We start from the raw sequence: 22,812 nt of genomic DNA on the forward strand, positions 1-22,812 counted from the left end.
ATGGCTGGTTGACCCTTTGAGGAGTAAGTTCTAAATTTCTTGACTGGTCCCCCAGAGTGAGTTATTTATGCGCGTGAGTTTGTTATAATCTCAACGTTCCAGAAATTGATTATGACGCATTAAAATCGAATTTCTATACAATTTCACCATTTCTCGATTCACATTTGAAAGTGACCTAGTTTGCACCCTGTATTAGTGACGACTACATTGGTTATTTTGTTTATCCCACCTTCTCGTTACGTATTTCTTCCGCTTCAGGGGGCTGGCGAGACCTTCAAAGTTTTGGCTATTATTCTGATGCCAGAAGTACTTGTATAATTCTAATTATACCACCCACATATTTTGCACGATACTGAGATGAAAGCAACTGTTGTATTTCACAAGGTGATGTTTTTGCCAAACTAGCTAGCTCGTAGTGTAGTAAAGTGTCAATCAACAAGTTAGCTGTTGCTAATTTACTAGGCTATGTTACGTTGTTTGTGTGGTCGGATTATAACGAATACAAAATAATTCAGATACACCCAGTCAGTCTAACTTGATTGCTATACATCGTTGTGTTCTCTCTTCCATCTTGTAAACCTACGGAGTTGGCAACCAGACCGTGTTCTCAAAATAAGTTACTGGAAACCAGCAAAACAAAAATTAAACGATGCATTCCTAGCACATTAGTCTGACTGGATGCACCTGCATTATTTTGTACTCATTATAATCCGACCACACAAACAACGTAACATAGCCTAGTAAATTAGCAACAAATGCTGATTGTCAACCATGTGAGCCATTGGCGAGACTGGAGAATGACTCCCAGACCCCTTGATGAAAGGCGATCAAGCAAGCTCATGCAGCTTGGATACCTTCAAACCTTTTTGGTTGGCTTCTACTTTTCTGGGAAAACCTTTCTGGTGAGTAGATTATTTATAACCACAAATTATACACATACCTGTGGCATGATATTGAGATGAAAGCATGACTTGTTGTTTTCCACGATCTGATGTTTTTGCCAGCTAGCTCGTAACTTGCTATGTTTAGTCTAATTAGAGCAAACACAATAATGCAGACCATCCATTCTAAATTGATGGCTAGGTTTTGTGATCTCTTGCTACCATCTACTGCCATTCATTTCTGTGTTGATAGAACATTTATTATTCCTCATTTATTGTCAGGCCACAGTTTAACCCTTGTGTTATCTTCGGGTCATTCTGACCCATCAGTCATTGTGACCCACCGTCGTATTGCGACAGATTTACCGCATACAAAGACAAAGTGAAGCATTTTCTTTTAACCGTTGGGCTGTCTCAGACCCCCCACATTGCAAAGGTTAAAAGAAAATTATTTTAATTTGTTTTTGTATTGGGTAAAATTGGGTAAACACAACGATGGTTCGTTATGAACCTTTGGGTCATGTGACCCGAAGGCAGCACGAGGGTTAAGTATTGCAAAAATGAGAGGCAAGTGTAATTTGTTTGGAAAATCTAGGGGCTATTTGATGGACGACATGTAGAACTAGAGAGGGTACAATTTCTGTGGAAATTGTAGGGTGTGCTTGCGTCGGTTGCACAGAGGTCCGTTTTTGAATGACATTTTTACAACTGATATTTCTGTATACTTTATATAAAAATGCATACTTATTATTTATAAAGATTACATAGATTTAAAAGCATTTTTTTTTGCTGCTCATTTACAACTGAAAATACGAGTGAAGTGTAGAATGAAATAGATGTCTTATTTCACCTGCAAGAGGCAGCCTCATCGTTGAATCAAAACGAATAAATTTGGCAGACCGGTGTAAAAATTGACCTAATCTCTATGACTTAAACGTCCTTTTAAGTTTTTCCCTTCTCGTGATATTTTAAGGAATTTAGCCTACTCATATTGCATTCATTCATGAATAAAGAACCCCCTTTGAAGATTATTCTACGACGTTACCGGCAGTAGAAGATGGAATCGCGATTCAAACAGTACCATCTGCTAACTGAAAATATGCCCCCCAAAACGTAAATAAGCTTGACATTTATTTAGTGGAAAATCGCTTTCATAAAAAGCTCACTGGTAGCGATCATTGTCAGTAACAACGCCAAGTGCGATATAGCCCTGTGTGGAGAGCTGCCCCGGTAAATTGTACTACTACAATACAGTACTAGACTACTGCTGTGTTCGTCTTGGTAGCGATTGCGTTGGTTGAATTTGATTTAACGTTCCGTTGTACGGTTTAGGCTGAAATTAATTATTTTCATGAACAGATTGACAAAGTTTAGGCTGTGGCAATGAAGTTAAGGTTAGTAGTTAGATAGATTTGTGATTTAAGTAAGGGGAGTGCCGAACATGTTCTGTCGCCGTTTGACTTCCTACAGCTGTAGATGTTTTTGTAGTGTCTCGCGTAGGCTACAGCGTTTCAGTGAGCAACACTGGTTTGAAACCACAGGTAATGATAATTTCACCCACAAATCGTTTACTTGTAATGTAATGTCATAATAAATCGTACAACGAAAATGTATTTGTGAGGAATGTTTATTTTAACGATTGAAAACAGATGCATCATAGACCACTGTAGTATGTGTTGCCCGGGCAACAGAGGCTAATGTCATGATGCTAATACTTAAGTGACATAGTAGACTACTGTTTCCGAAAGTAGATGTACTTCCTTAATAAAATCAGCTTATATTGTACATTACACGTCACAATTGTGTGTCATATCAGAAAGTAAAATTAGTAAATAGTTATCACCCTGGCCTCTTTGCTTGTGGCGTTTCTGAAGCTGCCTTGCAGTAAAGCAGTTAGCCTAGCTATCCCCCAAGTTAACGAGCTGCTAAACTAATGTTCTGCTAGAGGTAGTCACGCGTGTTTTCGTGACGTTAGTGACGTAGTGACGTTAGTAACGTCAGTGACTGTGGCTAGCAAATTAGCCACCGTTAGCTTCACTTTTCACCACAAAAACGCAATTTCTACTTAAACCATGCAACGGAACGTAAATAAAAATACAACCAACGCAATCGCTACCAAGACAAACCTTTTGACACCGCCGTTGTGTATGTAGTCCAAATATTGACTGATCCTTAGGGGGGCGAAAATAAATAATAATAATAAATAAATATATATGTGAGAGAACAAAGGTTGTGCTCTCGCCGAAGGCTTGAGCACACCCAATAAACCAGACTTCATGCTTATTCAATATAACAACCTATTGAAATGACAAGACAATAATGTATGACTGTAATGTTTCATAGGGTATTGAACACACCTCTTGTCATACCACTTGACTGCCTGCTGTTGACCGTTTTCTATATATTAAACATCTCCCTTTCTAATTTTACAGGTGAATGTGAATGTTGGCCCGCACAGGAGAGCAAGAGACAGAAAATGTTGAAAGATGGTTGCACTGCTGTACAAATTGTCCATGTATAGTACATGGCCTTCTCTCAGGTGTTGAGCAAGTAAGGTCAGCACAAACCGACTATTCCCTGCTGAACATCAACTAGACCGTCGAGCACTTAATTCCTTGGTGTACCGTACACCAACGATTAATTGGTACACCAATTAATCGTTAATGGAAAATTTGGTTTTTATGTTGTATTCGCAACGGTCGGCGCTCTTGGTTTTCAGCATGCCCTGGCCTGCGGCAGACAGAAGGGGACTTAGTTGGGGGGTTCATTTTGTTCACGGAAGCATTGTTACTTTAAGTTTCTATTGTTGAACTCTTGTGTTTATTTTGATATGTGTAGTGTTGGATGTTACTTTGCTTAGTTTGATTGTTCACACTGAGGGTGAAGGTTAGCTAGCTAGATCGCTCGCAGGGCAGATGCAGTAGGCTATCGCAGGATGCAGCCTATGAGGTTTATTGCTAGTTGAAAGAAATAAATGTTTCCCATTGCAAATAATGGTTTGAGTATTTTCGTGTTCCACCACCTCTTTTCACGTAACTGACAGCTGCAATACGTTAAAACCAGACGTTATGTCTAAACTTGCTCGCACCTGTGAGCCCAAATATTTTACCGCGCTTGCACACATATTTTTGGGCGCACTGTAGTAGAGCCTATATGTATGATTATTTAAGGGAAATCATGAGAAAACAATAACATTTCATGCATCAATGTTTACAATAATCTCCGTAGGCTACATCTTCATTTTCAACCACTTGTATTACAAGATAGAGGACAACTTAGTGCATATGAAATATACATAATTGTGGGCAATGTAGAACAGCAGCCAGATTATAAATATATTATTTGGTTAGAAAGATATGACCCTTCTAGTAATTAGTGGATAAACCATAATTCTCCATAACTAAAAAGGTTTGACTTTCTTTGACAATCCAATTGTCCAAACAAGTTATAGATATTTAGCTTAAATGATAGCCTACATAGTGTAGCTAGCTAATGTTTATTTAGCAAGTTTCACAGAAATCTGCAAACAACGAGGCATATACAGGCTACTACGGTCAGTAGCTGCCTGTCACAAACTCAGAAACCGGGTCGTGTAATTTTGTCCTGACTCCCATTACTCCAACAAATGCTTCGTAATAAAAAAGTTTAGATTTTTAATTTACAAAATTGACAACATATGTTAAGAAACGTGTTTTTACTCGAAATATTGCCTCAGTTTTCAATTTGAAGCAGTACATCTAACACTGTAGGACATCTCCCATGCCATGGTATCCTCTCTGACTCTGCTTAGGCAAAAGATGGATAACGATACATTTATTAATTCACGCCCATTAACCAAATTAGATGTGCTTTTAGTTTATGTTGTCACGAGTATCTGGCAGTTTTCTAGGGCTGTCTCCGACTAAGATTTTCTTTGGTCGACCAAGACTCGACTAAACACTTCTGAAAATCGACTAATCGAAATTTGAAACGGTTTTTTTTTCTATAAATGTCACAATGTTTTTCATCAAACCGTTTTGTGTGATGTTTATCCTCACTGTTTTAAGAGATAATATGAAAGAAATACATACGTAAGAAGGGAGATTGACAACTAGACAAACATAAATGTACAAACATTTTCCTGATCTGACTCAATGTAGCTGCTGGACATTCCAGATTCAGCCGCTATAAAATAAGCTAATTACTAATAATAAGTCTGGCGTCACTAGTCCTGTTGTTATCGAATGCCGATATAATACAAAATACCTGATTGGTTATTATGTATTATCTCTTACAATGTACTACAAATTAAAAATATTGTTTGTTTAACATGCAAATCGTCATAGCGCGCTGATCACTGCCTGAAAACGTGCAGCATGCGAACTTACGTAGAAGCCGAGTGGGGAACGGTGCGGTGCAACAGAGAAAGATTTTCTTGTCTTGGCCGGAGAAGATAATGTCATTCGATTTGGATGTGATTCTTATAATAGGCATATTCATTTTTCAACCCAGCGCGTTAGCATGAGCGAAGTAGGCCTAGGCCAACTTACGTTTTTCAGGTGGAAGGCTACATCATATTCGACGTTGAACTATGAAAAATAAACCGTTGTTGGCATAGTTTGCATTCAATGTTCGAGTCACCCGGTACTTTGTAAATGTAAATGTACTTTAATGAAATGCTGCCATACCACAGATTTCTTTGCCATTTTGACTAATAACACCGACAAAGTAGGCTATGGCAGAGTTTGTAGTTCGGCAGCCAATTGTGCTTGTGCCGTGTGCAAAAAACAAAACAAAACAAAGCGCGCAGATTAACGAAAGGGAAAACAATAACACCTTTTCTTTTAAATTATATATTTTTAGAGTTGCTTTATTTGTCTTAAATAATATAATCTACAATTTCTGTAGAACATGTCTTTAATTCAGCAATGGTGACACAAGCGGGAATCAGATCTCACACTGCCATACGGCAGCTCAACTAAAAAAATCTTAGTCGACCAAGAGCATATTGACCAGAAAATCGACTAGTCGACTGAGTGGGGACAGCCCTACAGTTTTCAGAAATAAAATTGGTGATTGGACGGCAAAGATATTGAGGCAGGAGCCATGGGAATTTAAGTTCCCATATTCGGACAGGCCGGTTGGAAAGGGCGTGTAGCCTGCAAAGATGGCGGCGATCCCAAATATGCAACAAGGTGTGACGTATCGTTAACCTACAGTGACGTAACTTCGCATTCTCTATACAGGTCACGAAAAAAACGATCCAAAGACTCGTACCCGAAGACACTGTCGGCAGAAGAACGAATCATTGACCCAAAGACACGGATCGGCAGAAGAACTAATCTTTAACCTGAAGACACGGTCAACAGATGAACGAATCTTTAACCCGGAGACTCAGTCAGCAGATGAACTTATCTTTTACCCGATGACACGATGTCGGGAGGTGAACGATTCATTCCTTCTTTTGGGTACCAGTCTTTGGATAATTTTTCACGTGACCTGCATAGGCTCAGAAGAGGAAACAGAAAAGATTTGTTTACCTCATTCACTTTCGCGTGACTAGGTTTAGTAAGACGTGAATGATATTCGTTCACAAGTAATAATTACAGGTTTTGTTATTTTAACTTTTTTGTACTTTACCTACAGTTCAGTGCAGTGTAATTGTTTGCCGTGATAATTAAATGCTAGTGTGATAATAAATAACTATTTCAAATCATACAAACTGTCATGATGCGTTATTTTAATGCAGGATTTTTTTTTTTTTTAAATAGCAGGTTTACATGCACTAACATATACATGAGAATATGATACTTGTTTGCAATGGACGTATTCAGTCCCCCTCTCCCCCCCACTGATGTTGAGAGGGCCTGGCTTGGAAAGTAGAAAATTGAAAGGAGGCTGTTTTTCATGGTTTTGGAATGTAACCTTAGTTCTACTGATGGATGTATTTATGCTGAAGGATAAAATGTTACTCTTGACAATTTTTGTGCTTCAAACTTTGTGGTAATATTTTGGAGAAGGCCCTTTCCTGTTTTGGCTTTATTAACCCTTGTGCTGCCTTCGGGTCACATGACCCAAAGGTTCATAACGAACCATCGTTGTGTTTACCCAGTTTTACCCAATACAAAAACAAATACAAATAATTTTCTTTTAACCTTTGCAATGTGGGGGGTCTGCGACAGCCCAACGGTTAAAAGAAAATGCTTCACTTTGTTTTTGTATGAGGTAAATTTGTCGCAATACGACGGTGGGTCACACGGCTGATGGGTCAGAATGACCCGAAGATAACACAAGGGTTAAGCTCCTATGCACAAAGCTAGGTCCATACAGAAATATTTTGTTGAGTTTGGTGTGAAAAAGAGTAAGAGTTTAAAAAAAGTGTATTCAGTACAATAAAAAAACTTGTAGCCTAATAATTTGCAATACATAGGGTTAAACAAATGCGTTCTGATACAGTGAGCATATCTACGTTACAATGTCGCACAAAAAAGTCAAAGTTATAGCTTAATTTTTCACATCACTGATCCTTGGTTGTTATTAATTATTAATAATGGGCTGATAATAAATTGCCCAAAAATCTAAACTGCTACAGACCAGTAGCCACAATCAGCCCCATTAGGCATCTATATAGCATTCTACTATCGGTTAAAGGCTATAAATATAGGCTATCATTAGTGTTATAGTTGTTTAGCCTATATGTAGCCTATGTATTATCATAATAAAAAAATATAAGAAATTGGCCTCTCCGTGTGGTCATTTTATATTAACTATTTATTCATTGAATTTAAAGAAAATGTGCCATATCGTGATATGTATAGTTATTGGGAATTCTTTGTTGGGAGGGTCCAGCTGGGGCAGGAGAGAGGTGGGAGCAGATAGTCAGTTGGTTACAGCTACAGTTGGCCTGGATGGATGTGGTTCCTAGACGCATGATACAACTTCAGCTAGCTAGCTACTTACCTTCATCTGTTTCTGAAGTTCATTGCTTAGGATGTTGATGGCTTCTCCATACCGCCCATCCTTGATCTATGCAAGAGGGTGGAGAGGAAGGTCTGACGTATGTGCTGACAGCTAGCTACAGTAACTTTCTAGCTAGCTCTAGCTTGCATGGTGATATGCCGCCGGCGCCGCATGAAGTCGAATACTCCTAATGTTGTGGCATGACCCCACCACTGACGTAGCTAACATTACAGCTGGCTAGCCAAACGAAAGTTAATACTGTAGCTTGCCCAATTTTGAAGTGGTAAAGAGTGCTACAGAACACCAGCTAGCTAGTTCGCAAGCCTGTCGTTGGACAGACAAGTCTGTCGTAGGACGTACGTCATCTCACGTTTGGAATTGGGAGAAAAACTAATACATTACTATAATACAGTATGTACCGCCAGCTAGCTACAGTAGCTCTAGTTAGTCAACGTTAGCACTATCATTATCTTCCCCTCAGAACAGAAGCCAAATAACAGCATAGACCACCATTCTGTAACCATTCTCACCATTCTGTAAACTGTGCCCGTATATTCGCCGTCCTTAATATTTGTTAGCGTCATGACTTTATCTTTCGAAAACAAATAATACTTTGTAATTTTCGTTTTTTTACTGCTCCACCTTGCTAATCGTATTTGTTTCCTTTGTGAACGCACACTGCACTTAGCAACGGCACCGGAAAGCGTATTGCCTCATTTCCGTCAGCAGGTACAGTATGTGCCTGTAGAGCCGGAGAGCTCATAGATATATATAAAGGGTAGATGTCTTGTCCGCGTTGCCGGACAACGGAGTCGAACGTCCGCACATGGCAGCCATCTTGCTACAGTCAACTCGCTCACCCATAACATTGTGTTGGTGCTACATGTACTTTTTAAATGACCATAACTTGCTCAATTTTCAACCGATTTTTAAACGGTTTGGTTTGTTATCAACGTCAGAGATGTCGTTAACGACCAACACAATGTTATGGGTGAGCGAGTTGACTGCGATCACTCCCAGTCATGGGCGGAAATCCCGGGGGGGACAGGGGGGACACGACCCCCCCAATCCTGGGAAAAGTATGATTTGTCCCCCCCCAATAAATCCCTGTAAACATAACTATGTCATTTTCATAACATTAATAATACGCAATGAAAGCGTTTTGCTGATTATGGACACAATGGCGCTTCTGTAAAAGTTTAAAAAGATTGCGAACCCCGCCCTTGGTCCCACAATGGTTTGATCCACAGCCGCCTCCCCCCAGCCCTCAGCAGTGCTGCAGGTGCGTGTATGAAAATCTGGCAGTAACTGTTTGTGTCATTGGTGGCTGATGTCCAGTAAGTAGTTGTAAAGGATTGGTTTGACAATTTATTTCTACCACTCAATACAATAAAACATTCATAACTGTCACAATTTCCCTGCATTGGTCATGTTAGCTAGTTAGTTAAGTAACATCACCTGCTTTTTGAATTAGTCAGTGAGAGAAGCTAGCAATGCAATAGTAGTGTTCCTTATCTGGCAAGGTGACTGAGTGTCTACCATCTGAAATGCACGTAACTAACGTGAGTTAAATCCAGTTAATCGCACCATAGCGATTTCACTTTATGTTGGCAGTGTTTACTTGGCATGGTTCACACATAGTAGCTGCATTTGCATAGCTAGCGAACTAACCGATGGAGCAAACATTAGCTAGCACCTATTCCATTTATGTGGTGTCGTCAAAAGATTTGGAAGGAAATTTTGCTATCGTCTGTTTAATCCAAGACCAGCATTGATATTGTAGTTCTTCGAAATCCCTTTGCCAAGGTTAGCGATACTGAACAGAACTACACTATATTCTACCATTGTCATAATTATCTTAAATGGTTTCGTTGCAAAAGCTAAATCGGCTCTAGGGACTTTGAAGCACACGATCTGGAGTAAACTGGCGATAGCAAAGATGATGGCAAATACCACACAAGCGGAATTGGTGCTTGCTAGCTCTGCAAATTCAGCTATTCTGGGAAGCCAGCCAATATAAAACCAAAACATGAATTATATTAAAATGAAAATGACACTCATACAGCTGTCAATCCTTGTCAATGCAATCCGTTTCACCTTTCCTAGCTGACTGTCTAGCTGGTAGATCGAAGCCCATTCTATGAGAATGGTAATACATGATAGAAGCCCATCTCCTACTGTAAATAACCTGCACATTTTGTGTGCGGTAGAAAAATGTCAGAAAAAAGGAAGATGGACATCAGAGAATTTTTCAGGACACCCAAACGCAAAGTAATAACCCTAGTGGCCTAATCTCAAAGACTAGTTGATAAAATGTTCATAAAAATGATGTGAAATGCTAATTGAATGTTTCATAATGATGTCATTAGGCAGAGCAGGCACCAGGTGACACACAGAGAATAGAGCTGGGGACAGAGCAGGCACAGGGAGTCAGGGAGTCTCAGGTAAGTTGGTTGAGTCTCAGTTTGGCAACATGACTTCTTTAGACTTAATTGGACAATGCCATGGATACCCACAGTCTTTACTTAAAGTAGTGACTGAACCAAGATTAGTTTGAGGCAATGGTATTGTTGTTGTGATTAATTGTGTAGTTTTGGGTACTGGTAGTTAGGAGGATGGCAAACACCTTATTTCTTTTCTAGGAGACAGACAGTGAGTCAGTGAGGTTGGTGAAAGGGAAAGAGCCAGGGAGAGAGACTTCTGATGACAGTGTCATAGCCATGGCAGGACCGGGGGTCAACCTTTTTGACAGCAGCAGCAGAAGCAGTATAGGAGACAGTGGCACAGCACTATCTAGCTACCTCAGTGGCACAGAACCATATCAGCCACACCCAGAGTTTATAGAACCGCAGACTCTTGCCAACAAAGTGTTAAAATTTCAAGAGAAATGGTTTAGCGATTTCCCCTGGCTACATTATAATCCATCAATAAAAGGTGTGTTATGTTTTCACTGTAGCCGAGGGTTTTCAAGCCAACCATCTTTTGGCCAAAAAGCGGATGCTGCCTTCATTAGCGCAGGATTTAGGAACTGGAAAAAAGACATTGTAAAATTCACAGCACATCAAAACTGCCAAACCCATCGCCACTTTGTAACTGTAACAGCACACCAGCTAAATCCAGTCAGTGCCCAGTTATCCAGCGCGTGGGGTAAGCAGCAGGAGAACTCGAGGCATTGCTTGATGAAAATAGTTAGTTCAGTACGGCATGTTGCAAGACAGGGACAAGCCTTTAGAGGCCACACCGATGACAATGGGAATTTATACCAGATTTTGAAACTTAAGGCAGAAGAGGATGATCCCATTTTACTGAAATGGTTAACAGAGCGTAGCACAATGTACACAGGCCCAAAAGCACAGAATGAAATTCTGAACATCATGGCCAATACAGTAATTCGAGGCATTGCAGCTGAGATTAGATCTCTTCCGATTGTACAATTCTCAGTAATTGTTGATGGTACTCAAGATGTCTCTGGTGCTGAACAGGAGAGTGTCTGCCTGCGTTATGTTGACCATGACCTTGTCCCTCACGAGGAGTTTATTGGGCTATACAGGGTGTCGGAGACAACAGGCGAGGGCATTGCGAAACTGGTAACTGATGTGTTGTTGAGGCTCAATTTGCCCATGTCTGGCTTACGTGGGCAGAGTTACGATGGTGCCTCAAACATGGCAGGAAAATACACAGGTGCACAGGCAATTGTGAGGAGGCAGCAGCCATTAGCCCTGTATGTGCATTGTGGAGCACACTGTGTGAATCTGATTACACAGGCTGGCTGCTCAGCCTCCCCACTGATCCGGGATTCTCTGTCTTGGGTCCATCAGTTAGGTGTCCTCTATGGCCAGTCAAGAAAGTTTAAGAGCATGTTTGAATCAATTGCCAGGACCGGAGATACACATCTGACCACCCTGAAACCCCTATGTCCAACAAGGTGGACTGTGCGGAATACTGCAATTAGAGCTGTGCTTGGGCAGTATGAGCGGGTACTAGGCAGCCTAGAGGAGATGGCAAAAAGTGCATCCAAGACAGCAGCAACTGCCAGTGGCTTATTTGAGCACTTCAGCAAAGGCAAGACTGTGTTGGGCCTCACACTTGCCTCTGCTGTTCTTGGAGAGCTTGAATGCCTAAACATTTCACTGCAGAAAAAAACCCAGACTGTCTCTGGTATGCAGGCTGCAGTCGAGTGTGTGCGGACATCTCTTAGGGGTAAGCGAAATGATGAAAGCTACCTTGCACTGTATGAGAAAGCAACAACGTTGATTGACTCCAATGAATCAACCGAATCCATTGAGACAAACTCAAGACGATTTGCTGGGAAAGCAGTGGATCACTATAGGGCAGAATTTTTTAAAGTTTTGGATGCTGTGGAGGTTCAGTTTGGCAGCCGTTTTGACCAGAACAGTCTAAACGTCCTGCAAAAGTTGGAAAGAGCACTTCTCACAGGGGAGTTGGATGAGTCTCTAGATCAGTACCCTGAGCTGAACATGGATTCTCTTTCAGTGCAGTTGCCTCTCTTTCGCAACAAATACCCCTTTAGCAGCAGTGGAGAGGCAGCAGAGGTCCTCAGGAGGCTTCCAGTGGAGGTGCGGGGGTTGTTTAACCAAGTTGAGGTGCTTATCAGAATTTTGTTTATGGTGCCAGTGTCCTCTTGTGAGGCTGAGAGGAGTTTCAGTGCACTCAGCAGGTTGAAGACTTGGCTACGGGCTAACATGGGTCAAGAGAGACTAAACAGCGTTGTGGTCTGTAATGTACATAAGGACAGGTTGGACAGACTCAAGAGGGAAAATATCTGCCAGCAATTTGTTGGATCCAGTGAAACCCGCAAACATATGTTCGGTTCTTTTGATCATTAGTTGAGTAGTGTGTATAGTATGATTTGTTCTTTTGTTTATAAGTTTTCAGTTTTTAGTACATGACAGTACACTTAACAATATATTTTAAAATGGCATACTTTGTGTGACATACTTGTCCATCGCTGTTGTTTGAAGAGTTGACACTGACTGAACAACAAAGTATTTCTGAAGGATATTTTGGTTGATTTATTTGGCTTATTCTTTGAAGTAATTATTTTGCTTTTAGAACTGTACTTATTTAGAGATTTCTGTTCTTGTAAAGCTATTGTAGTGGCACATTTTATAATTAAATAAATGTATCATAAAAAGTAAAATAAAGATTCGATTCTGGGCCAGACTTTATGATGGTTCAATGGAGATTATTTGGAGACTGCACCATGCCCAATGTAATTACCCAATGTAATTACATAAATTGCACCCATACAGTGTACAGTACGTACTGGCATTTCTTGGTATTGCTGGTTGTAAATACTGTACACCTGCATTAATACTTGACTGATAAGAAACACTACATAACTACATTTGAACAAGTTGAGACAACCCTTCAGTTACTTACTATTAGTATTGTCCCCCTCAAAAATTGCTCTTGAAAAAATTTCATATAATTGTCCCCCCCAAAGTTGATAGCAGATTTTCGCCACTGCTCCCAGTGGAACTCTGGTGGAACTGCAACAAAATTCGGTACAGGGGCTTAATAGGGAGTGGGCAGGCTTTCCTTAAAGATCCTGTAAAGTGGACCTGGAAACAAGTTTTAAGTTCGCCACACCACAGAATAATGTGTTATTAACTACCCATCCAAATTCGAATGAAAAAATAACACCGACAAGTATGTTAAATTAGGCTTTGAAATCGTGAAAAAATCATTAGTCTTCTCTGCTTGAGACTGGGAAGGGCGTGTCGCCTGAAGGAGCTGAAGCTCCGCCCCTCGCTGCCTAGTGCCTACCTCCGACCCAGATAATGGACGCTATGTCAAGCCGAACAAAACCATATAGAATTAGAATTTATTTGTTCAATGAGTGAAACATACAGATGCATATAAATGAAATGTTCCCCTGAGCTGTAACACAGGAGTAAACATTTACAGCAGAGACAGCAGACAGTGAGCTCTCCAACTACTTCTAGCACATTAGCTACCATTTCACCAAAATACCATCATTCTACACCGAGTAGCCTAATATCAAGTTAGCGGTTTGCACTAATTATAGCAGAGATTACCTCTGGAAAAGTTATCTAGTATAATTATAACAAGCACACAGAACTGAGTGATGAACTGCTGGCGGCGGTGGATGGTCCAGGTGCGACCGGAGGATGAACGGCCGGGGGGGCGATGCTCGGTACGGCTCCGCACTGCAAGAGAAGCTGTGTATTGGTGAACCTCGTCTGTCTCTGGTCCATGTTAAAACTGTCCGCCGTGAAATGGTCAGTGGCGCAGAGGCGGCTGTTGGAGTTTATCCGAAGCTTTCCATGAGCGTGGCTCTTCACAAAATCTATCCACCTATTTTTCCTTTCATTATCAATAGGGAACTTAAATGGCGTTGCAGCGCAGCTGGAGTTCTTGCATCCAGGGAAGATTCAGTTGCCGGTGGTGGGAGACATCCTGAAGCTAGCTAGCTAGCTGATGTAAGCTACAATAACATCAAATCAAATTTAAATAATGCCCATATACTCACTTGGAACACGTACACCTCTTGCATTCAGATGACCACGCATTAGCTTGTAGCCAGTGTTTGGATGTCTTCTGGAATTTCACTTATAATATGGTCTAACTCCTCATCATTCACAGCTGAATAGAGGTCTGTCTTTCTGCACAAACAAAAACAAATAACATCAAGTAATGTTACCTTAAACGTAATATTCTTTCTAAGTGGATGAGAGCGGCAATTCATAAACTGAAAACTAAACTTATTGTAAATACCTTAAACCGTTTAGTTTCATGCGCCTCCTGATGGTCCTCTTTGACACTCCGAACATCGCTGCAATTTGACCAGCGGGTAATCCACAAAGAACTTGTTGCTCCAGAACTGCACTCGCTATGTCAAACGCCAAACGCCCCGGTCCCTGTGTGTGTTGGGCCGGATGCAGCCTACCAGAGAAGCGGTGGACTACTTCTTCTAAATTTGCAGTCACTCTATGGTCAATATCGTAGTCGGAAAGTGCGGAAATTACTCCAATAACTTCCTCTGCTTTACTGGCTACACGCTCTGGGTCAGCAGACCCTGCTTCCACATCCTCTGCTAAATCTAAAATTTCTCTCACCAACTCCCTAGAAAGTTCACGGAGATCCTCCATTGTCACTATCCAGGCACTCTACTTCAGATCAAAGTAATGGATCAGACTAGATTCGCACTAGCGTAGATAACACAATTAATGAAGCACAGCAGCACAGCAGCACAGTACAAATGTAGCATGAAATGTAGCATGAAATGTAGCATTGGGAAATGGAGCATTGGGAAATGGAGCATTGGGAAATGGAGCATTGGGAAATGGACCATGAAATAGTGAAATAATTATATATGTATTTTACATAAAATGAATTGGTATTTTAATTAATTCATGACACATTTAAGAACACATTTATGTATTTAATGTCTATTTTAATTAATTAATGACACATTTAAGTAATTATTTAATGGTGTATTTATTTATTTAATGGTGTATTTATTTAATTCATTGTGGCACTTTTAGTCCTCCATACACACCGCCCTCATCGAAACATGTAATTCAAGAAAAGCTGTAGCATTTAATTGAAGAAATACAATATAAGACATTATTTGTGTAAAAAATCTTGGGTGCCCAAGACTTATGCACAGTACTGTATGTAGTTATGCTAGTTTAAGACCACAATAGCTATGGAAATAAGAGTGAATGGAATTAGGAGGGCAGCTTTGTCAACATACACGTTCTTGTTGTTTGTGTATAATTTGAATATGAATGTGTACACAAAAGCTGGGGACAGTTCTACTGTTAGAGGGGCCAGTTATATTAAACATTATGGTTGTCATATAGTTTTCTTCCCAGCATTGCAGGCATTTACAGGCAAAAGCAGTGGCGCCCCAGAAATGTTTCATAGGAGTGACGAAAAAGAGAAGCAGAAAAGTGCAACACCCTCCCACTACCATTATCTCTAATTCACTCTCCTGAGTCTCATCTATGTTGTATGCCTGCAAACTGCTATAGTAGGGGCCGACACGAAAGTTATAAAGTGTGGGGAGGGTTTGACAAGTGTGATGACTGTATTTCTCACAGATACCATGGGCTTGGACATGGAGTTGGACCAGTTACTATTCACATTGACTTGATGGGTGTGATCTGTGAAGAATGAATGGCACCATGCAATGGTGAAGGGCTATAACCCAGGGTTGATTGTAACTGGTGTTGGAAAACACATGTAGTAGGGCAGAATAGAGGAACTGGGCAAAAGGTGCTGGTGTGGAAAGTCCCCAAAAACTGTGCAGAATGGGCAGAAAATATTATATGACATTGTATCAAGGCCCAATCGGAGAATAAGCCATAGGATATTTACAATTGTAATAGGCCAATAGATCTGTTTTAAAAGTTCAGGGGTGTAATTTTTTGGATATAAAGTCCCCACCCCCCACTCCAGAGACTGTTGGTGACAGAGAGGTGCAGACTATCAGTTAAACATAGTCATGCATTAAGAGTTGGTGCATGTCAGTTTATACAGAGGTAGCCTTTCAAACCTCTAGGTTTAAAAGAAAATTCTCATTGGTTAGAACTCTCTCTCTTTTATACATTTATAGTTGGATTCGACATTTAACAGACATTTCATTCATTTAGCAAGTTCTTTAACTCAAACAACCATAACACAGTACATATCGTGTACAAAACTGAAGTCAGATTTGGCGAGATTGCTAGCTTGGATGTTATCTTTACTTATACCATGGTCTGGGTGAATACTCGATTTTGATTTGTTACAGGGGTGTCCGTTATCAGGTGATAATGTACACCCACTAAGTAGTTCCAGTAAAATAGTCTGTTCTCCATTCTAAATTATTGTGCAGGCTACACAGTATGAGCCTGTACAAAGTGTCTGAAATAAGTAACCATAACAACAGGGACGCAGTCAAAGCCTCCGTTTACAATTTTGAAAGACTTTAACAAGCTAACATGAACTTACAACAATGGGTGACAATTTTTCCTTTTAACCTATTTGGAAAATGTTACTTTTCTGAATTTACTGTGTGTGTGTCACGCAACCGCTCATCTCACATCACATTCACTATTCACCTCGCTACTGTAGTCTAGTCAATCTACTTCAGACAGGCTGCGGCCAACAGGACAAGCCGATTATTTTGTTAGTAAAAATCTTTATTTGATTTGGGGACAATGACATGGCTGGATAGCTGGCTAGTCTTGTTGTCAAACTGCCTACTGTCAAATTATAATCACCGTTTGGAGAATATGTCAACTTTGATGCGATCATCTCACATCCATTTACTATTCACCTCGCTACACAGGCTGCGGCCGTACTGTAGCCTAGTACAGTACTAGTATATGGCCGATACTTTGTTCGTGAAAATCTTGATATTGATTTGGGGACAATGACATAGCTGGCCAGCAAGATAGTCTTCTTGTGTACTGTCATATTAATTTTTACTGTTTGTCAACCGTACACAATGTTATTGCCTTTAAATCTTGCTAGCATAACGTTAGCATTCTGGCTAATAGCTCAGTCAAAGGAAGGCCGGTATGAGTTGTAAACGGACTAGAGATATCAGAGTTACCGTTGAAAAACTATTTTTTATTGCAAGACGCATGAAAACATAAATTAATGTTTGTAAAACAAATTCATTGGCAAGTGACAAATCTAACCAATCAACACCGAATTCACATATGAATTTATTTCAATGTAAAAAAAATCTGATCCAAAAATTTAAGGCTCGGAAATTCAGGTTGCTCAAATACGAATAGTAAAATTGAGATCCCCAAAATAAAAAAAATAAAAATTGAAGCTGCAAATTCGAATGGTGAAATTATATAGGTAGAGCAGTCGAGCCTCAATGACAGCAGATGATTTGCACTGTCCTAGCACAGTTTTACTCATGGCTGTTGTCATTTGTATTGAATGAGATTCCGGATGAGATCTACTCAGGCAAAGTTGCCACATTTGCGGTTTTCTTGCTAAATTGGCGAACTTTCAAAACAGTTTCACGGGTGAAAGTGTACTGATAGCGGATGGCATGTTTTTGGGCTACTTCTTAACATCATGCAGCCACTGCATTTATGCCTTGGGTGATCTGTGCTGGGAGAGAGGAAAATAGCACGGATGGGTAAAGTGTGTGGGGAGAGCAAACAATAAGAGTTCATAACCTACACACACTTCCTTTAGTAATGTGTCTCCTCGCTTTCATAAAGTAATAAGTACCTCGACTTTGTTTATACCATGGTCTGGGTATTGATGGCACTCCTACTAAGTAGTTAACCCTGTAAGACCCCTTGTTGTAATATTACGTCACCTTTAGTTGTACAAAAAACACATTTTCCAAAAATACCACATTTTCATAGCCATTGGGTCTTATTGTATTGCCTTGCAATGCCATTGGATACTAAATGTGTATATAGATATGGCTATAAGGCCATGAACTCATTCCACCAGCCAACTTTCCTGGAAGCGAATCTCCTTGGTTCATTGGACTGGATATATCAACATTAAAGTAAGTAAATTCCATGAAATAATTTTTTGGGTGATTGTTAGAATATGTAGTTCATGTAAATACTAAGTTATTGTGGAATTCATGCATCACATTTTATTTTCAGCTTGTTTTGTCTTTGTTGTAATTTTACAACGTTGGGTCAAAATGGTAGCTAAAATAGCAATTGCACCTTGCACTCTACATGGAGACATTACACTTCTCGAATGTGCAGATACAGGATAAATACTTACAGAAATATAATGTATTTGAAGATTCACACTTTACAAATGGGTTATTTGTTATAATTTTCAGTTTAGACCAGACTTGAAGATTTGTGAATCAATGTTATTTCTATGTTAGAAGTTAAATATAGTCAACTGTTTTTTAAAATCAGTACTTTGCTTGTTTGCCCAAATATCTGCTTGTTGCACAAGGCAGATACTGTTTGTGGAATGCTTTGGAGGATGGTTGTTCAGGGACAAGTGTAAATGTTTTGGAATGTGGGGGTTGCATGTATGGTGCATTGTTCAAGGACAGGTGTGAATGGTCTGCAATATGGGGATGTAAGAGGTCTGGGGGGTTGTATCTTCCTTTTAGAATGTTAAATAGAGAGCACATTAGGCTAGCCAGACAGTATTGTGTGCCTTCAGTGGAATGTATTGCATGAATAAGATTCATTTGCATTGAAATTAGGTATACTTGAACATACTCTATTATTTCCATTTCAGAATGACACCAACAAGGAGAGTTTACTTCAGTATGCATGATGTCATTGATGCTATCCAAAATGGAGAAAGTGATGTTGACATGGAATCAGACACCAGTGATTCGAGTGATGAGCAGGTGGTTGAAAATGTTGAGGAAGTGGAAAAAGAGAATCAGAGACCCACTGATTGTCCAACTAATGATGATGATGGTAAGGACATCGAGCAAACCAACACAAGCCAACCAAACCACAACATATGCGCTATCAAGTGATATGACAACAGGGCAGTCACACTTGTGTCATCCTTTGCTGGCATTGATCCTGTGCAAAAGATTCAACGCTGGAACAAAGCCACCAAATCTTACATTGAAGTTGAGAGACCTCATATTGTGGGTGCATACAACAAATACATGGGCGGTGTGGATTTGCTGGACTCATTTGGAGCCAAATACAAGTTCCTCATGAAATTGCGCCGCTGATAGTTACATCCTCTGGCACACTTATCATTGCTGTGATCAACGCCTGTCTCCTCTGCAAACGGGACTGCAAGGCTCTCAATATTCCCAAGAAAAAGATGTTGAACAGGAGACTGTTTCAGGCGCAACTAGCTTCCTCTCTCATCCTGACAAACACAGCTGTCAACACACCAAGGAGAGGGTGGCCATCTTCAGCCAGTGGGAGCCCTTTGACATTGATAACTGTGACACCTCTGAGACCTGTGACTGCTCAGAGGAGACCATCCTCAGGTAATGGGGGTCCACCAAATGGGGTCCCAGCCAAGAGGGCATATGAACCACCAACGGATGTGCGCAGGGACATGGTCGCACATTTCCGGTGAAGACAACGAGAGGACGCTGCAGACACTGCATAAAAGGATATTCTAATACGCTCTGCAGAAAGTGCAATCTCCGTCTCTGCTTTTCAGAGGAAAGGAACTGCTTTTGGGACAACCATTGCATGTGAACAACAGACCCCGGGGGCTTTGAAGTTTTCATTCTGTTTTTATAATATTTATCTTTTTTTTTTTCTTCATAAATTCTGATTCATCAAAATATGACTGTTGGGTGATTATTATTAATGAAATGTAGTGTTATAGTGCTATGTAAGCAATCCACACTCCAAATTAACCATTAGTTGTTTTGTGTATTTGTTCTGACAGTTTGAGAGCAAATGCTGAAATTCTGCTCCCAACTAGGCCCAACGTTGCATTATTACATTTCCCTAAAAACTTACAAAAACATATTTTTTTAATTATTCCTTCTTTATCTTTGTCAGAAGACTCTAACAACATAATCTGACAAAAAAAAAAAATATATTTTTATGTTTGGATCTTACAGGGTTAAAGTGAAACTGTTCTAAAAAAGTGTGCTGGCTACTTACATTTAGTCATTTAGCAGATGCTCTTATCCAGAGCGACTTACAGTAAGTACAGGGACATTCCCCCGAGGCAAGTAGGATGAAGTGCCTTGCCCAAGGACACAACGTCATTTGGCACGGCCGGGAATCGAACCGGCAAAATTCTGATTACTAGCCCGATTCCCTAACCGCTCAGCCATCTGACCCCCTACTTACTATCAGTGCCGCTGTGCGTCGGACAGTTCTGGCCTCCCCATCGTCCCCTAACATATTTGAGGCCATTACAATAATTGGGTAGGCAAAGACAAACATTAGTTCTTTCACATCAGTAGTTATGTAAGATGAGGGATTTCTTGCAAGGAAAAGAGGAAAGAATGAATTGTTCTCAGAATCTGAACATGGCCTACTCCATTACCACCACGTTTAGTCCTGATGTTCAAATGTTGTGTCACTCTTTCTGACTCAAATTGCGGGACAGGAAGGAACAATAGAAAAAATGCAGGACACAGCGTTCATTTTTTTTTTTTACAACTTTTACTAAAACGGTGCAGACTGGAACCAAAACATCTCAAAAACAACAATGCTCGTCTAACAAGGCACTGCAGCCATAAATCAGAGTTAACAAAATTTATTGTAATTAAGAAGAAAAAAAAGACGTATTATTTACAGAAAAGAATGAACCCCATTCCCCGAATCCTGCCATACAAATCTTTTACAACCCTGATGTTTCAAATCATGAATAAATACACCAAACTGATAGTTGTTAGTTGGTGGCAGAGATGTAACTCAAAACGACATGCACTCCACAGCCAAATGTAAACCATAATTCATTTAATGGACAATCAAGGAGGGTAGAATTGATCAAATTACTGCCATGGTTTAAACTTAAGTTTTCAACATGAAGTGGTCAGTCAGTTGAAATTTGTCTTTGAGATTTCCCACAATTAAGAAAACAATTCAAGTGTTACACTTGCAATAACGCCCATAGTCTTGCTTCTGCTTAAAGTACATTTGTTAGCTTAAAGAAATCTTCTGTATTACAAATATACATGCTCATGGTTATTTTCACTCTCCCATAGAGCAGAGATCAATCCTTCTCGATGGCTGCTAAGTAGACAATAGGCTGCTCTTATTAACTTGTCCTTTAAATCCAGATTCACTTCATTTTGAAAAAGCACTCTCTTTTTATCAGGTTCAATATATTACCTTGTTACCCCTGAACTCTACCACCATGAAACCCTTAGCATCATCCTCTATAATTTTACCATCATGGTTTTGTTATCAGTCATTAGTACAGTTTTACATTTTATGAGTTGGTCTCCTGTAACATGTAAAAATACAGAAAATGCCCTTTAAAAAATGTTAAACAATGAACACCAGAAACATAAGTTGTTTAACCCTCGTGCTGCCTTCGGGTCACATGACCCAAAGGTTCATAATGAACCATCGTTGTGTTTACCCAATTTTACCCAATACAAAAACAAATTAAAATAATTTTCTTTTAACCTTTGCAATGTGGGGGGTCTGAGACAGCCTAGCTGTTAAAAGAAAATGCTTCACTTTGTCTTTGTATGCAGTAAATCTGTCGCAATACGACGGTGGGTCACAATGACTGATGGGTCAGAATGACCCGAAGATAACACAAGGGTTAAGTATGTTAAGGTAGTGAAAGAAAGAGGGCATAACAGCTTAGTGGCCTTAACATGGGTTATGTCAAGATTACATACAGGCTATACAGAAATATCCAGTGTCAAAATGGTGACGATGGATTTTGAACTCTGTACGTTTTTGCTAACGATTTGCAAGGCAGACATATTTAGCATATTTTTAACACAACCTTGCCACGAATTCAGAACCACAATTCAATTAAGTTAATTTGAGTTTTCAGTATCCAGAGATGGGTGCATTGACACAATCTCAATATGCGCTACAGTTTTGTTTCTTTAACTTGTAGCACAGATACACACAAACACACACACGACTTTGTGGTAAGCTCTGCGTTTCAGAATTTTTTTTGCCCATCTCCAGTGCTCTTTATAACCACTTCAGTATCTGAATTAAGTTTTTCCCCCACATTGATGCTCACAAAGGATAATTCACTACCCTTTTCTCCCCATCCCATTACCTTTTGCACTTTGTACCAATAGATATACAATGTTACAGTTCATGTTATTAAGTCTGATGAAAGAAGGGAAAATGAATAACATGCATAAATACAATCCCACCACAATACTTCCCAATTTCATCAACTTCACAGAAGATGACAGCCTATAGTTTAGGGACAGATGTGAAGAGTTGATGTAGACAACATTGATTTAATACTCAGATCTTTTGACTGAAAAGCCTCCTCTGACAATAATGTTTTTTATTTGTTTATTTACCATTACATAAGATTGATACCAGGGGCGCACAATTGGCCGACCTCGGTC

The 22,812-nt window shown here is 39.9% G+C and overlaps 1 protein-coding gene and 1 long non-coding RNA gene across 3 annotated transcripts in view; one reads left to right on the forward strand and one right to left on the reverse strand.

The window, feature by feature from the left end:
- The window catches only part of ift70 (intraflagellar transport 70), a 71,936-nt gene extending 63,396 nt beyond the window's left edge, over positions 1 to 8,540 (reverse strand). Inside the window, exons 1-2 of one of the 2 annotated variants that reach the window (XM_062452596.1) lie at positions 8,351 to 8,540; positions 7,821 to 7,886 (exon numbers count right to left, since the gene is read on the reverse strand). In XM_062452596.1, the coding sequence (XP_062308580.1) occupies positions 7,821 to 7,886; positions 8,351 to 8,404 (120 nt within the window). In that variant the 5' untranslated portion in view covers positions 8,405 to 8,540. The remainder of the gene's footprint in view (positions 1 to 7,820; positions 7,887 to 8,350) is intronic. The other variant, XM_062452606.1, reaches the window with a different exon arrangement.
- A 9,667-nt stretch (positions 8,541 to 18,207) lies between these two features.
- Positions 18,208 to 19,377, forward strand: LOC134037840 (uncharacterized). The gene is made up of 2 exons (XR_009932591.1): positions 18,208 to 18,342; positions 19,050 to 19,377. It is a non-coding gene; the product is annotated as an uncharacterized LOC134037840 (long non-coding RNA).
- The last annotated feature ends 3,435 nt before the right edge of the window (positions 19,378 to 22,812 follow it).

Source organism: Osmerus eperlanus, chromosome 2 (assembly GCF_963692335.1).
Source record: "Osmerus eperlanus chromosome 2, fOsmEpe2.1, whole genome shotgun sequence".
NCBI lineage: Eukaryota > Metazoa > Chordata > Actinopteri > Osmeriformes > Osmeridae > Osmerus > Osmerus eperlanus.